At 43.8% G+C, this 14507-nt stretch overlaps 2 protein-coding genes across 2 annotated transcripts in view; both read right to left on the bottom strand.

The window, feature by feature from the left end:
• Window positions 1-333: 333 nt before the first annotated feature.
• On the bottom strand, window positions 334-1592 carry LOC115464961 (carbohydrate sulfotransferase 6-like). The gene has a single exon (XM_030195355.1). The coding sequence runs from the start codon at window positions 1590-1592 to the stop codon at window positions 441-443; it is 1152 nt and encodes a 383-aa protein (XP_030051215.1). The 3' UTR covers window positions 334-440.
• A 9094-nt stretch (window positions 1593-10686) lies between these two features.
• Window positions 10687-14507, bottom strand: part of LOC115464350 — a 120526-nt gene continuing 116705 nt past the window's right edge. Inside the window, exons 14-15 of the mRNA XM_030194738.1 lie at window positions 13717-13746; window positions 10687-11503 (exon numbers count right to left, since the gene is read on the bottom strand). Coding sequence (XP_030050598.1) covers window positions 10776-11503; window positions 13717-13746 — 758 coding nt within the window. The 3' untranslated portion in view covers window positions 10687-10775. The remainder of the gene's footprint in view (window positions 11504-13716; window positions 13747-14507) is intronic.

The raw sequence follows: 14507 nt of genomic DNA, 5'->3' as shown, positions 1-14507 counted from the left end.
GGCCTCACAGCCTTCCCTCTGATGCAACTTCCTGCTTCCACATAGGCTGGAACACATAGGAGGGAAGGCTGTGGGGCTGGTGTGAGCAGTGTGTATCAGTTGCTGCTGACTGGAAGTGAAGATCTGCTATTTACAAGGTATGCAGGAGGGACAATTGTTGGAAGCTGGTGGGGCTTGGGGATCCCTGCCAGCCACATCATAGGTGTGCTGCTACTGGGTGGGCCTGAGTCCAAATTGGATGGGCCTGGGCCCACCCAGGCTCACCCTTGGCTAAGCCACTGCCCTGCAAACAGAAGTGTCTGTACTGAAGAGCTGAGTGATCCTGCAAAACATCCAGATAAGAAAAAGGAGGGACTGTTTAGAGGGACTGAATGAACCTTTCATTAGTGCAGGATGGTGCATCACTTCAGTGGCCAGGCCATGCAGAAGGCTGAAACATCCTAATGCTCTTCCTGAAAGCTCTTTTGGGGTGCCACCAGCTCTAGCAAACTGTTCTTTAGCTCCTCTTCAGAACGGACAGGGTGGTAACCAAACACCTCCATATTCTCCCTGCAAAGATGCTGAACTTCCTGCACCTTCTGGAAGCTCAGTTTCTCCCTCCAGTACTTGGCAGTCCTTTTGGACACTCTTCTGATAGGCATCAACAATCCAGCCTCTGGAATTGTCTCAGAGTGGCTGGAAGTGATGTCGTAGACCCAGGACTGCAGCTTGGAGGTCATAGTGAGGCCTAAAGCCTGGTACCACTCTTTGACGTAATCCAGTGGGTTCTGCACCAGGTCTTCAAAGCGTACCAGGCGGTAGCGGTCCCTAGCGAATGGGGGAGGACTCGCCATGGCAGCATTGTAAATCCTCACCTGGGCATCGCAAACTTTCTGCATCACTATGTTGTCATTGGTCTCTGAATTTTTGCTGTTGCTTAAGATTGCATTGCTGTAGTTCAGGCTTATAAACTGACGAGAGGAGAAGATGGCTCGTGGGTCTCTCACTAGATGAAAGATCGTCAGATTCAGGGACGGATCTCTGAGAAGTGGATAGAGCACCTTTAGGTCCAGGAACCTCACTGCCTTCACCACTATGTGGCTATAGGTCCTACATGCATCCTCTATTTTTTGGAATGGGACTTGGTTACAATGATTTGTGCATATCACTTTGTCAATGATGTCAGAGCGCTGGAAGGCATTACAGGCTGGAGGAGAACAAAGGGCCCTGCTCTCCTGCCACATGATGAGGTCGGAGATGAAGTCATCCTTGTACAGATAAGATGTCAGATCTTTTATGTTACAGAGAAAGAGGGACTTGAGCAGATTCCTTGCAGGAAGTGCCATAATATACGGTTGTTTCATGGTTAACCATTTCCACACATGCCAGATTGGTTCCACCAAGTAGAAGACATCTGGGTTCTGGTTGAAGAGCTGACCCACAAAGGAGGATCCAGCTCGCCACGTGGAGAGGATAAGGAGCCGAGTTTTCACTCTTGTTCCCTGAGGTCCTTGATCAGGCACAGGGCAGAGCTGTCTTTCCCAATACAGTATTATCAGAGCAGACACCAGAATCAGGAGGCACACTCGGAAGATGTGGACCCTTGGAAACATTCCTTTTCTTAAGGCTGCAAAGGGAAAACAGAGAACAGTTGGTCACGGACAAAACTTGGTATCCATCCAACTCTGGCACCTTCAGAATCTCAAGCAAGTGACAGAAAGTGTCCACATAAAAACTCTTCACATATCCATAAGACAGTGCCTGAGATCAAGCCCTCTAGGAGGGAGTGTTAAACTAGGAGGGGTTGTTAAATGACCTCACTGCTAAGCAAGGACTGGGGTGTTTCTATGTGTTGTTTTCTAGTTGCCTACAGTTTTTCTTCCCCTTCCAAACCTGTGAGGCTGTTCTTGTTTCAGAGGTCACCAGCTCATTCTGGGTGGAGGTTTGCAGGAGTATTGCTTAGAGTTGCATAAACACTGTGTAGAAATTGCAGTCTTGAATGGGATTGCACAAGGTTTGCAAGAGTGCAGGGGTGACATGCTGGATATTTATTTATTCATTAAACATGGCGTTCTTTCTTGAATCTGCCCCTCAGTGCGCTGGGGTAGTGTTTGGGCCAGTCCTGATTTACACACATTTTAATAAAATGTATGCAGTTGTGGATATTGTTATGTGTCAGGGCCGCTGAGAGGACGGGGGGAGTCAAAATTCCCTTGGCCCAGTATCAGGCCTTCAGAGACCTTTCTTCTGCCGCATCCCGCCCTCTCTACTGCAACTTCCTGTTTAGCATCAAAACAGGAAGTTGCAGTAGAAAGGGTGGGACGTGGCAGAAGGCAGGCCTCGGAGTTGGAGACGGCCTATGACTGTGAATCGCTGCTGGCAGCAGGAACCTGTAGGTGAGATCACTACTACTACTACTACTACTATTTAGCATTTCTATAGCGCTACAAGGCATACGCAGCGCTGTACAAACATAGAAATCAGCGGGGAGGAGGAAGGGGGGGAGCAAAGCGGCAGTGGTGGGGGGAGAGCAGTGGCAAGGGTGGTGGTGGTGGTGGTGGCTGCAGTGGGGGGGCCTGAAGATTTTTTGTCCCGGGCCTAGCTTTGTCTCTTGGCGGCTCTGTCGTGTGTGTATTTATACTTGCTCAGGTATTTTACCAGAGATACCCGCAGGATTGTGCTAGTATTTTATGAAGGCACATGGGTGCCTATGTTTTGATAAAATAGGCTGCAAATAGGTGCCTTTTGGCCCTCTCAAGCTAGAGGCCCTGTAATAAAAGACCCTTTGTATGTGCTGTGATGAGGTAATGACATGGAAGATTTGCCCTAATGTTTATTAACTACGGTGGGATCATTAATGGCTTCTGTCCTGAGTATTTTTCTACTCTGATATCTATTCAGTCCTCTAGAACTACAACAAGATCTATTCATGTGAATAAATTAAGGGTTCCCCTTTTTTTCCTAAACCTCGTTTGGTTTCTGCTACTAAGGATCCTGTTTATTAAGCCGCACTGTAAGCGCGCTAACTTTTTAGCATGCACAAAATATTAGCTTGCGCTAATGCTAAAGACACCCGTGGTGTCTCTAGCATTAGCGCGTGCTAAAAAGTTATCACACCTACAGTGTGGGTTAGTAAACAGGGTCCGAAGAGATTATTTTCATTGGCTGTGGTTCCCTTGTGGAATGCACTGCCTCTCACCATTAGGACTGAAACTAACTATCTGCGCTTTCAGAAATCCCTCAAATCTTGGTTCTTTTCTAAGTATTATTTATGGGTATAATTCATTTTATGATTTGTTTTTTGTATGTTGGATATAAATATTTGCTGATGGGATTTTTTGTTTTGTGTGTTTGTGTATTTTTTTTTCTTTTTGTAGAGGAGTGTGGTAGCCGTGTTAGTCCACTCTTAAGGTTATCAATAGAAATCAAACAAAAGAAAATAAGATGATACCTTTATTATTGGACATAACTTAATACATTTCTTGATTAGCTTTCGAAGGTTGCCGTTCTTCGTCAGATCGGAAATAAGCAAATGTGCTAGCTGACGGTGTATATAAGTGAAAACATTCAAGTATTACTATGACAGTCTGACAGGGTGGGAGGATGGGGGTGGGTAGGAGGTATGCATGGGGACATCAAAGCATATCATTGATATTCTAACAGGATGGGTGTGGATAGGTGAGGGGTGGGGTGATCAACAGAGAAATACAACTTTATGGTTTATAATGGGCTAGGAACCCCAGATCCTTGTTAAGTCCTTTCTGTTGGGTGTTAAAATATTCAATCATTCTGACTTCAAAGGTCTTACATTCTTGTATGGTTTTAAAGTTATCTTTCAGGATTCTCACTGTGAAGTCACTGGTACAGTGTCCTGGTCCTGTAAAATTCTGACCAACAGGCTTGGGAACCCTGCTGGCACCAGTATTGTTCATGTGATGTCTATGTAAATTGAATCTTGTCTTAAGCATCTGGCCTGTTTCTCCAATATAGCATCCTTCGTTACATTTTTTACACTGAATGATATATACCACATTGGAAGATGAGCAAGTGAAAGATTCCTTTATGTTGAATATCTTTCCTTTGTGGATGACTGTGGGGTCCTGTGAAATATTTTGGCATAGTTTGCAACTGGATAAATTACAGGGAAGTGTGCCCTTCTGTTCCTTTTCAGTCTGTGATGGAAGTTTACTTCTGATTAGCTTGTGTTTTAAGTTGGGTGGCTGTCGGAAGGCCAGTACTGGTGGGGATGGGAATATCTCTTTCAGTAATTCATCCTCCTGGAGTATAGGTTGTAGATCTCTTATGATTTTCCTCAGTTTTTCCAGCTCTGGATTGTATGTCACTACAAGGGGGATTCTGTCTGTGGATTTTTTCTCCTTGTACTGTAGCAGATTCTCCCTGGGTGTTTTGAGGGAGGAGGCAATATTCTTGGAGATTATTTTGGGGTTGTAGCCTTTCTGTTTGAAGGATGCAGTCAGGCTTTTAAGGTGTCTGTCTCTGTCCCCTGGGTCAGAGCAGATACGGTGGTATCTTGTGGCTTGGCTGTAAATGATGGATCTTTTTGTATGTGAAGGATGGAAGCTGGAGTTGTGGAGGTAGCTGCATCTGTCTGTGGGTTTCTTGTATATAGATGTTTGTATACAGCCATCACTGATTGAGACCGTGGTGTCCAAAAAATTGACTTTTTCTGGGGAGTAGTCAATTTTGAATCTGATTGTAGGATGGTATGTATTGAAGGCAGAATAAAATTGTTTCAGAGTTTCTTCACCCTCTGTCCAAATCATAAAAATATCATTGATGTACCGGTAGTATTTTAGAGGTTTGGTCTGGTGTGTATTCAGAAATGTCTCTTCCAGCTCAGCCATAAAAAGGTTGGCATATTGGGGTGCTGTCCTGGTGCCCAGCGCAGTGCCCATTATTTGTAGATAGATATCATTGTTAAAGCAGAAGTAGTTGTGAGTTAAAATGAATTTGATTAATTTTGTAATATTTTCTGGTGAGTATTGATGGTCCCGGTGAGTAAACCGCTCTGAGCCTTATATGGAGAGCTACGGTATATAAGAACTGATATGTTAATGTTAAATTCTGGATTGAACTAATTAAGGCCTTAGATATAGGGACTGGTGGCCTTGAGAGTGCTGGAGGAATCAGGAGTCTGCTGGAAAAAGCACAAGGAGCTGTTCCCAGAGCTGGCCCTGCCACTTTGCAGATTAGACATCTGCCTCGGAAGGCAATATTTGAGTGGGAGAGGTTGGCAGAGCTCTAGCATGGCAGATCAATGCTACTTCAGCATGGCAACAGGCCTGAACTGAAGTGCTGTTGCGTTCTGCCCCCTTTGACAAGAAGTCTGCATTGGGCAAGAGAGGGAACTGTACTGAAAAGCCTTTGCTGCACTGTCTGTCATTGCAGTTTCAAGTCTACGAGGAGGTAGGGCAGGCCCAGCAGGGGGAAGATGGTCAAACATATAAGGTAAGAAAGCGGATATAAGATGCTAGCCTCCGGGGGTGGGGGGAGGGGAAGGGGAGATGCTGGTTACCTGGATAGATAGTGAGGGGAAGATACTGGCCACTGAGGGGAAGATAGGGAGGGAAAGGGGAGATGCTGCCCTGTCCCACAGTCACCAAGTTGGGGCAACAAGTGATGTTTGTAGTCATGGCTCCCAAACCTGGTTCAATGTGGTCAAGACAGACAATTTTAAATTTAAATAAAAAGAAAAATAGACCCATAAAGGTGGTTAACAATGTTATTTGTCCTCAAAATTCAAACAGAAGTCCAAATTCAGTAACACATTTTTACTCAGGAACAATAACAGCAATACCAAATTTGGCAATAAAAATATTTATGCATATGTGTTAACTAACTGCCACCAACATATGTACTAGAAAACAGCTGTCTTCTTACAAAAGGAACCTTTCCCTTGCGATCACATAAAGAATGACCTGTTCTGCAAGCAACTCACAGACTTCAAAATAAACTAGTCTATTCTATTCCTGTATTTTTTTTATATCCCGCCTAAATCATACTGGAATCAAAGCGGGTTACATACAGAAAAAATAACAACTAATTCAGTACCAAACATATACAGTGGGGGAAATAAGTATTTGATCCCTTGCTGATTTTGTAAGTTTGCCCACTGACAAAGACATGAGCAGCCCATAATTGAAGGGTAGGTTATTGGTAACAGTGAGAGATAGCACATCACAAATTAAATCCGGAAAATCACATTGTGGAAAGTATATGAATTTATTTGCATTCTGCAGAGGGAAATAAGTATTTGATCCCCCACCAACCAGTAAGAGATCTGGCCCCTACAGACCAGGTAGATGCTCCAAATCAACTCGTTACCTGCATGACAGACAGCTGTCAGCAATGGTCACCTGTATGAAAGACACCTGTCCACAGACTCAGTGAATCAGTCAGACTCTAACCTCTACAAAATGGCCAAGAGCAAGGAGCTGTCTAAGGATGTCAGGGACAAGATCATACCCCTGCACAAGGCTGGAATGGGCTACAAAACCATCAGTAAGACGCTGGGCGAGAAGGAGACAACTGTTGGTGCCATAGTAAGAAAATGGAAGAAGTACAAAATGACTGTCAATCGACAAAGATCTGGGGCTCCACGCAAAATCTCACCTCGTGGGGTATCCTTGACCATGAGGAAGGTTAGAAATCAGCCTACAACTACAAGGGGGGAACTTGTCAATGATCTCAAGGCAGCTGGGACCACTGTCACCACGAAAACCATTGGTAACACATTACGACATAACGGATTGCAATCCTGCAGTGCCCGCAAGGTCCCCCTGCTCCGGAAGGCACATGTGACGGCCCGTCTGAAGTTTGCCAGTGAACACCTGGATGATGCCGAGAGTGATTGGGAGAAGATGCTGTGGTCAGATGAGACAAAAATTGAGCTCTTTGGCATGAACTCAACTCGCCGTGTTTGGAGGAAGAGAAATGCTGCCTATGACCCAAAGAACACCGTCCCCACTGTCAAGCATGGAGGTGGAAATGTTATGTTTTGGGGGTGTTTCTCTGCTAAGGGCACAGGACTACTTCACCGCATCAATGGGAGAATGGATGGGGCCATGTACCGTACAATTCTGAGTGACAACCTCCTTCCCTCCGCCAGGGCCTTAAAAATGGGTCGTGGCTGGGTCTTCCAGCACGACAATGACCCAAAACATACAGCCAAGGCAACAAAGGAGTGGCTCAGGAAGAAGCACATTAGGGTCATGGAGTGGCCTAGCCAGTCACCAGACCTTAATCCCATTGAAAACTTATGGAGGGAGCTGAAGCTGCGAGTTGCCAAGCGACAGCCCAGAACTCTTAATGATTTAGAGATGATCTGCAAAGAGGAGTGGACCAAAATTCCTCCTGACATGTGTGCAAACCTCATCATCAACTAAAGAAGACATCTGACCGCTGTGCTTGCCAACAAGGGTTTTGCCACCAAGTATTAGGTCTTGTTTGCCAGAGGGATCAAATACTTATTTCCCTCTGCAGAATGCAAATAAATTCATATACTTTCCACAATGTGATTTTCCGGATTTAATTTGTGATGTGCTATCTCTCACTGTTACCAATAACCTACCCTTCAATTATGGGCTGCTCATGTCTTTGTCAGTGGGCAAACTTACAAAATCAGCAAGGGATCAAATACTTATTTCCCCCACTGTACTACTAATCATCCATGTACTTATTAAACAAATAAGTTTTCAATGCTTCCTAAACAACATGTAATTAGGGAGTGTCCGTATTTGGATTGGAACAGAATTAATGTCCTACTAGGCCGGTAACTAAATGAACTTTCGTGAGTATGTTTTTTTAAATATCTTTATTGAAGGGGAGAATATTGGGGAACACAAAACACCATAAAGAAAAAATACAAACAATAAAAGTACATTGGCTCACAGTAAAAAAAAGTACATCTGATAAAAGGAGTATGAACAGCTAAGGAAATATCTCTCGCAGAGAGCTCCATAATAAAGTTAAAAAAGAAAGAAAAGCAAAAGTAAACACATTCATGTATGTTTTAGTGGGTGCTATTTTTTCTAGGTAGCAGTAGTCTTGGTTCTAGAGAAGCATATTTGATATTTTACCAAAGACGGGGGAATTTTTCTTGTGTATATTCTGTCATCACTATGGCATAAGCCTCAGTGGCACAAGCTTTCTCTAGTATCAACAGCACAGAGTGTCACTGGCGTTAACTCCGTCTTCCACAGACACCAGACAACACTATAGAGATTATTTTCATATACAGCGAAGACTGAGATCAGACAAAACTCATTGCTGTTAGCAACTCACCTGGAAGTTGCTCTAATCTACCTTCATGTATTTCAGAGGGGAGCAATCCCTGCCTTTCACAGCTTACACAGAACATGAATCGTATACATTCGGGGGGGGGGGGGGGGGGGGGGTACTTACCAGAGGAAGTCAGATCTGACACTACAATCTGGAATCCACCAAATACCTGCTCTGTGATTTCCAGCAGCCAACCCCGGAGCTACCTAAATCTTAACCAGCAGCAGACAGGCTGGTGTTGACCTTCTACTCAGAAGTAAAGGCATAGCTCCAGGGCTTCTAGGAATCCAATGACTGAATTTGTTTGCGTTCATACTGTGTGACTGCACACCCTTAACGGCTGCTATCCCAAGTCCAAGTAACAGTGCTAAAAAAAAAAAACCCTAATTTTAAAATATAGTACCCGATATTCAAAAGACTGAGCTCCTAAACTTAAGGCCCTAAATTAAGCTCCTAAATTTTTGCCCTACTGTATTTTCAGCTGATAATTCATCTTAATTTAGGGGCCTAAAGCGTACGCTTATAAATTTAAGCCTGCTATTCATGTACTTGGATATATGAGTCTAATTATGGTGTCTAGTGCTGAAAGTCAGTTCTAAGCCTAACTTTTTCCCTCACCCTAAATCTGCCCTGTTGCCTTCCTAAAAGTTTGGGAATTTAGTGAACTTTTGAGTATAAATTTAGCTCAGCCCATGTAAATTTCCAGAGAGGCCCATATAGGTGTATAAACTCAAAGTTACAAGATAAATTCTTTGAATATCTGCCTCATAAACTTTAATAATAGGTCAGCAAAATAATCAAACTCATTGTCAACCCCCACCTTTTCCTTCTGGAGGTCCGCCCCAGGTGCAGGCAGCAAGGGGGTGCACGGAGCAGTTGTGCAGCTGTCAGCTCCGCCGGTTCCCTGCCCCCCTCTGACGTTACTTCCTGTTCTACAGCAGGGGACTGGCGGAGTCGACAGCTGCATGACTGTTCCACGCATCCCCAGGTGGTGAAGATCAAGGAGGTTAGGAGGATGATGTGCTTCAGGGGAAGGGGGAGATAGGTGATGCACTTTGGGGGGGGGGGTGATGCGCCAGGGGGGGGGATAGTGGCAACCCGCCCCAGGTGGCAGCCAACCTAGGTACGCCACTGGGAACAGGTATCTGTGTTTGAAGTTTTTTCAAAGTCCAACCTATGGATATTGCTCGACAGAGTTTATCTAAACAACTTAGAATATAAACTTGCCCGACTCTTCTGGTCTTATTTCAAGGTTTCCTTTAATTCTTTCTCCGTTTAAACATATTTTAAATTTTACTGTGTTTACTTCGTAAACTAAAATATGCATTTTTTTATTATGGGCATAGACAATAGTGTCGTGGAGGGGCATTTTCAAAAAGTCATCTAAGTCCAAATTGAGATGTTATGCCAAAATCGTCCCTGTGAGGGAGTGGACGATACATGGCTGGGTTTTCATAGGATCACTCCCTCACTGAGGTTGAAGTTGAACCACCTAACAGCAGGTGGTGGTAAACTGCTGAGTCAGAGGGGCGAGGATCAGGATTCAGGCAGGAAGGAGGTTAAATACCCTAGAGCAGAAGGGTTCATGGAGGCCACAAAGGAAAAGGTCTCCAGGAGAAGCCCAAGCAACTCTTGCCTCCGACTCCACTGAACGAATCCTACCATCAGACAGTAAGAGAAGAGGGTGTGGTAGCATTTTGAGCTCTGAAATTTGAGTTCCCACCACCTAGCAAAGACAACTGTGCTCCCCTCCCCTGGACTTCCTGTGTACTGGCAGGCCTCTGGATGGACATGGTTGTACTTAAGTACCTGTGGTACTGCAGGCCACTGAATTTTCCAAGGAAAGTCTCTTAGGCGTTTTCTTTTGAAAATTACTTTGCAGGCCCCACAGAAATTCTTCAAATTACTTCCAAATGATTCTTGACCCAAAGTGCTTACAATCTATATGAATGTTACTCTGTCCATAGAGGGTTGTATGTGGATCTCCCAGGAAAAAAAGTTGTGAAAGGAGTTAAGAGGAATGACAAGCAGAAAGGTGAAAGGAAAATAGCTTTTATTCTTAATATTCCAATTGCCACTGTTTCAGTATTTATGACATGACATATAAGACAGTGAGATGTTACACAAATTACCTGAAAGTACGAGTCCCTGCCCTATTGAGCTTACAATCTAATTCATGCTTACATGTAGATTTTCATGCTATTAATTATATTTCATCTACTACTACGGCTTATCATTTCTATAGCGCTACTAGCACTGTACACTAAACATTTGAGACACAGTCCGTGCTCGACAGAACTTATAATCTAATCAAGACAGAAAAACAGGACAACTAAGGGATAAAGGAATTACTTTAGGTGGGAATGATAAAACAGACACGAGTACTGAACAAATGAATAGGAGTTAAAAGTAGCCTCAAAATGGTGGGCTTGACGTACTGACTCAGGAAGGCCTTAACACTGAAGGGTTCCCACACATTTCACAGCTACAAAACGTTAGGCCAAGAAATCTTCCAAGATGTACACAGTGCAAGGGACAGAGACACAGAGAGAGGCTGACAATGCTATTTCTGAGCCCCGTTCTTTAGAATAAGTACAGAAGAAAGGTCGGAGTTTCTCAGTGAAGGTGTCGGTGAAGGTGAAGAGAGGAATCCTCTTTTTCGCATTGTAAAATGAAACCTTTCCTGCCTCATAGTCCAGCAGAATCCCCACTGTCCGGGGTCCCTTTTCTGGGGGGACACAACTGAGAGCCCTCCAGAATCTCTTTTCATCCCACATATCATCGAGATAGCCATCTTCAATTTGATCCCACATAGCCTGTGCACAGTAATACTCATTTTCATCCCAGATATCCTCTGAACACTCCCCTTTCCGGGGTTTCAGGCGGAGGTCGGTTACAGGAGAAGTGAGGGCTGAGTATTTACCTTCGTCCTCACACAATGACAATGCCCAGTATCCCTCGCTAGGTAATGGTATGATCCTCCCCTTTCTTCTCACAGAGTCTTTACACACCCCCAATATCCAGCTAGTACAATCCCCCACATTCACTTCCCAGTAATGTCTCCCCGAGGTGAAGCCCTCACACCCCAGCACAAAGGGATCAGTATCAAATCTCTTAGAATTGTACGGCAGCGTTTGTCGTGTTTTTCCTTGCTTGAAACCTTTTCGACATTCAGACAGGATGAGATCAGGATGAGCAGTTTCTGGATCCAGAGTCACATTCACTGCAGGGAGGAGACACATTAATAAACATGAGCAGATGTTTTTCATTAGCTCCCCACACTCTGAAGTCTCGCAAGGCCGCTTCAACTCTCGGCGGCCATTTTGAATTGGGACCGGAGTCAGCAAGGAACAGTGTGCAGGCACTCCGGGCAGGAAAAAGGGGGCTCTTTCCTGCCCTGAAGAGGTCACTAGACCACCAGGGCAGTATAGTAAGGTAAGGGGAGGGGAGGAAAGGACACCACTAGACCTGCCCGCCCGCCAGCCTGCCAGTTTGTCCAGAAATCCGGACAAACAGGCAGGCTGGCAAAACCCGCCCAGTTGCCCGGCCATGTCCTCAAACAGAGGACATGTCCGGGTAAAACCGGACATATGGTAACCCTACATGTAGGCACGTACGTGTGTCCTACCTGCATCAATTTTGAGTTACCGCCCAGCTACTGCATGGCCTGGGTGGTAATTTAATTTTTTTTATGTGCATCCGCTAAGCACACCGGAAAATAATTTGTATTTTCCTACGCATGGCGGAAACCGGGCGGTAATCATCATTCTACACAAATAGACGATTACCGCGTGAAACCTTACCGCTGTCAATGGGTGGTGATAAGATCTCAGACCCAAAATGGAAGTGCGCCAAACGGGGAAAGGAATAATATATTGTAGAGGAATATATTCGAGTTATTTCCCAAGTTTTCCACGTCATCACTGTGACCCCTGACGCAGGTGCTAGTCACCGAAACAAGGCCCGTGTCGAGTCTTTTTGTCAAGGTTCATTCATTAAAGAACTGTGTTCCATTTTTAAAGGCCCGTGGTGCTGTTTTCTTGTTTGGATATTTTATTGTTAACCACTTTGATCTATTGCTATGTTAAGGTGGTATATCAAGTTTTTAAATAAACATAAATGTTAGATGTGCCGATGGCAGGTTACGCTAGTATTCTATAATAGCTTCTTGGCTCCCTGAATCTGTTACAGAATAGACTTAACTTCTGGCACTGGTACACCCATAGCAAAGACAAACAAAAAGGAAGAGCAAACCTCACATGAACAACAAACCAAAAAAAGTAAGGTAGATCCAAGGAGGATATCAAGTGGTTTTTATTGGAAAAACAGCTTAAAAGATGCCGGACACGACCGTGTTTCAGCCCAAAAAGGCCTGCCTCAGGAGTCTTGCGGCACTGACTCTTGCAGTTTGGACAGCCACTTTTTCTGCTGAGGATATCACAAGGATTTAACAGCAAGTACCTCAACCACAATCTCATTGTTAAGCGTTTCTACTATAACATCAGAGATTCACCACACCCCTGAGGCAGGCCTTTTTGGGCTGAAACATGGCTGTGTTGGGTCGTTTTTTAAGCTGTTTTTCCAATAAAAACCACTTGATATCCTCCTTGAATCTACCTCACTTTTTTTTTTGTTTATTGGTACACCCATACCACTACCACTGATGTGAGGTTTACCAGCCTATAGTTTCCCACTTCTCTGTCACCGCTTTTGTAAAGAGAAACCACATCCACTCATCTCCAATCCCGTGGAACCTCTCCTGTCTCTAAAGATCTATTAAATAAATCCTCAAGAGGTCCCACCAAGATTTCTGTCAGCTCCCTAAGTATCCTGACAGGTAATCCATCCGACCCCATAGCTTTGCCCACTTTTAGATTCGCAAGTTGTTTTTTTTTTATATAAATGCCTTAACTAAAACTGCAGTTAGATGCACCTTATAAACCATCCACTGTAAATGCCCAAGGCCTGAGTAGAGAGCTAGACCTGAAAACAAAACACAGATGAGAGCAAGGCAAAATTATTGCAAAGATAGCAAGAGAAGGCCAAAGCAGCAAAGCAGAAAAAAGGTTTTAAGGTGAGTTGTGTTTGTTTGTTTTTGTTTTTCCTTTGGAGAAGTGAGCAGTAAATACACAATAACACAATGCAGGTAGCAGGTTAACTGAACACAAAATCAATTTAGACAATGATGAGAAAAATCAGAACTCTTAGTTGTGAGAAGTGGAGATCCTGGTATCAGCAGCACCTGAATGAGAAAGCTGCTTCTGTCCTTACCAGAAGAATCACTCCCTGACCCTGCAGTGTATAAGCAGGAAACACATACTCTTTCACAGGAGAAATAATGATCTCTAATACTGGCCATATTGTGAGATTCCAGTCAGAGGTTATGTTACTTATTTGATTCTTGTGTATAATTGGTTGTATATCAGATTCAGTTACCTGCATTTTTGCCATATTCCTCCCACCAATCTGCATTAAAAGAAACATGAATTGCTATTAGATTTTAGAAAAGACAAATAAGACAAAGATGTGATGATAAAATATATATGGTGATAAACTTTGAATTAAACTTAACAATTCTTGCAGGATATGATATTTTTGTAGATAAAAAAATATAGAAACAGAGAAATGTTAGAGATTTTGTTAATGTCCATCAGTGAACTTATGACATTTCTTCTGTTACAAAGTAAGAACATGACATTATTTATGGGTTACAAACAGCAATAAGGCACTCATGTAACTTTAAATAATGAAGGGAGCTTTCAATGAATCATTCTCCATATGCTCAACTTCTCAATTTACTTAACCTCTATATTACCCAGGTCCAGATGATCAGAAAGTCATAATAGGATCTGTCAGATAAACGCATCCACCTCCTAATTGGCTAAATATTTCTTCATGAGCCAAGCATACTTATAGAAGTGGTACTGTAATCCTCATCAATCCCATAGTATCTTAGACTTACATTTTTTTACATATTTTTTTTTCAATTATTTTCATACCTTCACAATCATTCTTATTCTTAATTTTTCTTCTGTTATGCACAGGTCAAATACTTCTGGTATGCATAAGTCATACGTATTCACAAAGCAGGGGCATAGCCAGACTTTGGCGGGGGGGAGGGGGGGAAGGCAGAGCCCGAGGTAAGGGGGCACATTTTAAGCCCCCTGCCATTGCCAACTCCCCCTGCCGACGACCCTCCCGAGCCCCCCTCCCACTGCCAACCCGCC

Source organism: Microcaecilia unicolor, chromosome 3 (assembly GCF_901765095.1).
Source record: "Microcaecilia unicolor chromosome 3, aMicUni1.1, whole genome shotgun sequence".
Lineage (NCBI taxonomy): Eukaryota > Metazoa > Chordata > Amphibia > Gymnophiona > Siphonopidae > Microcaecilia > Microcaecilia unicolor.
The sequence above is the reverse complement of the archived record's forward strand: the minus strand, read 5'-3'. Positions and strand labels throughout refer to the sequence as shown.

Coding starts and splice junctions, on each gene's coding strand:
- LOC115464961 (XM_030195355.1), bottom strand. CDS start 1,592: ATGTTTCCAAGGGTCCACATCTTCCGAGTGTGCCTCCTGATTCTGGTG.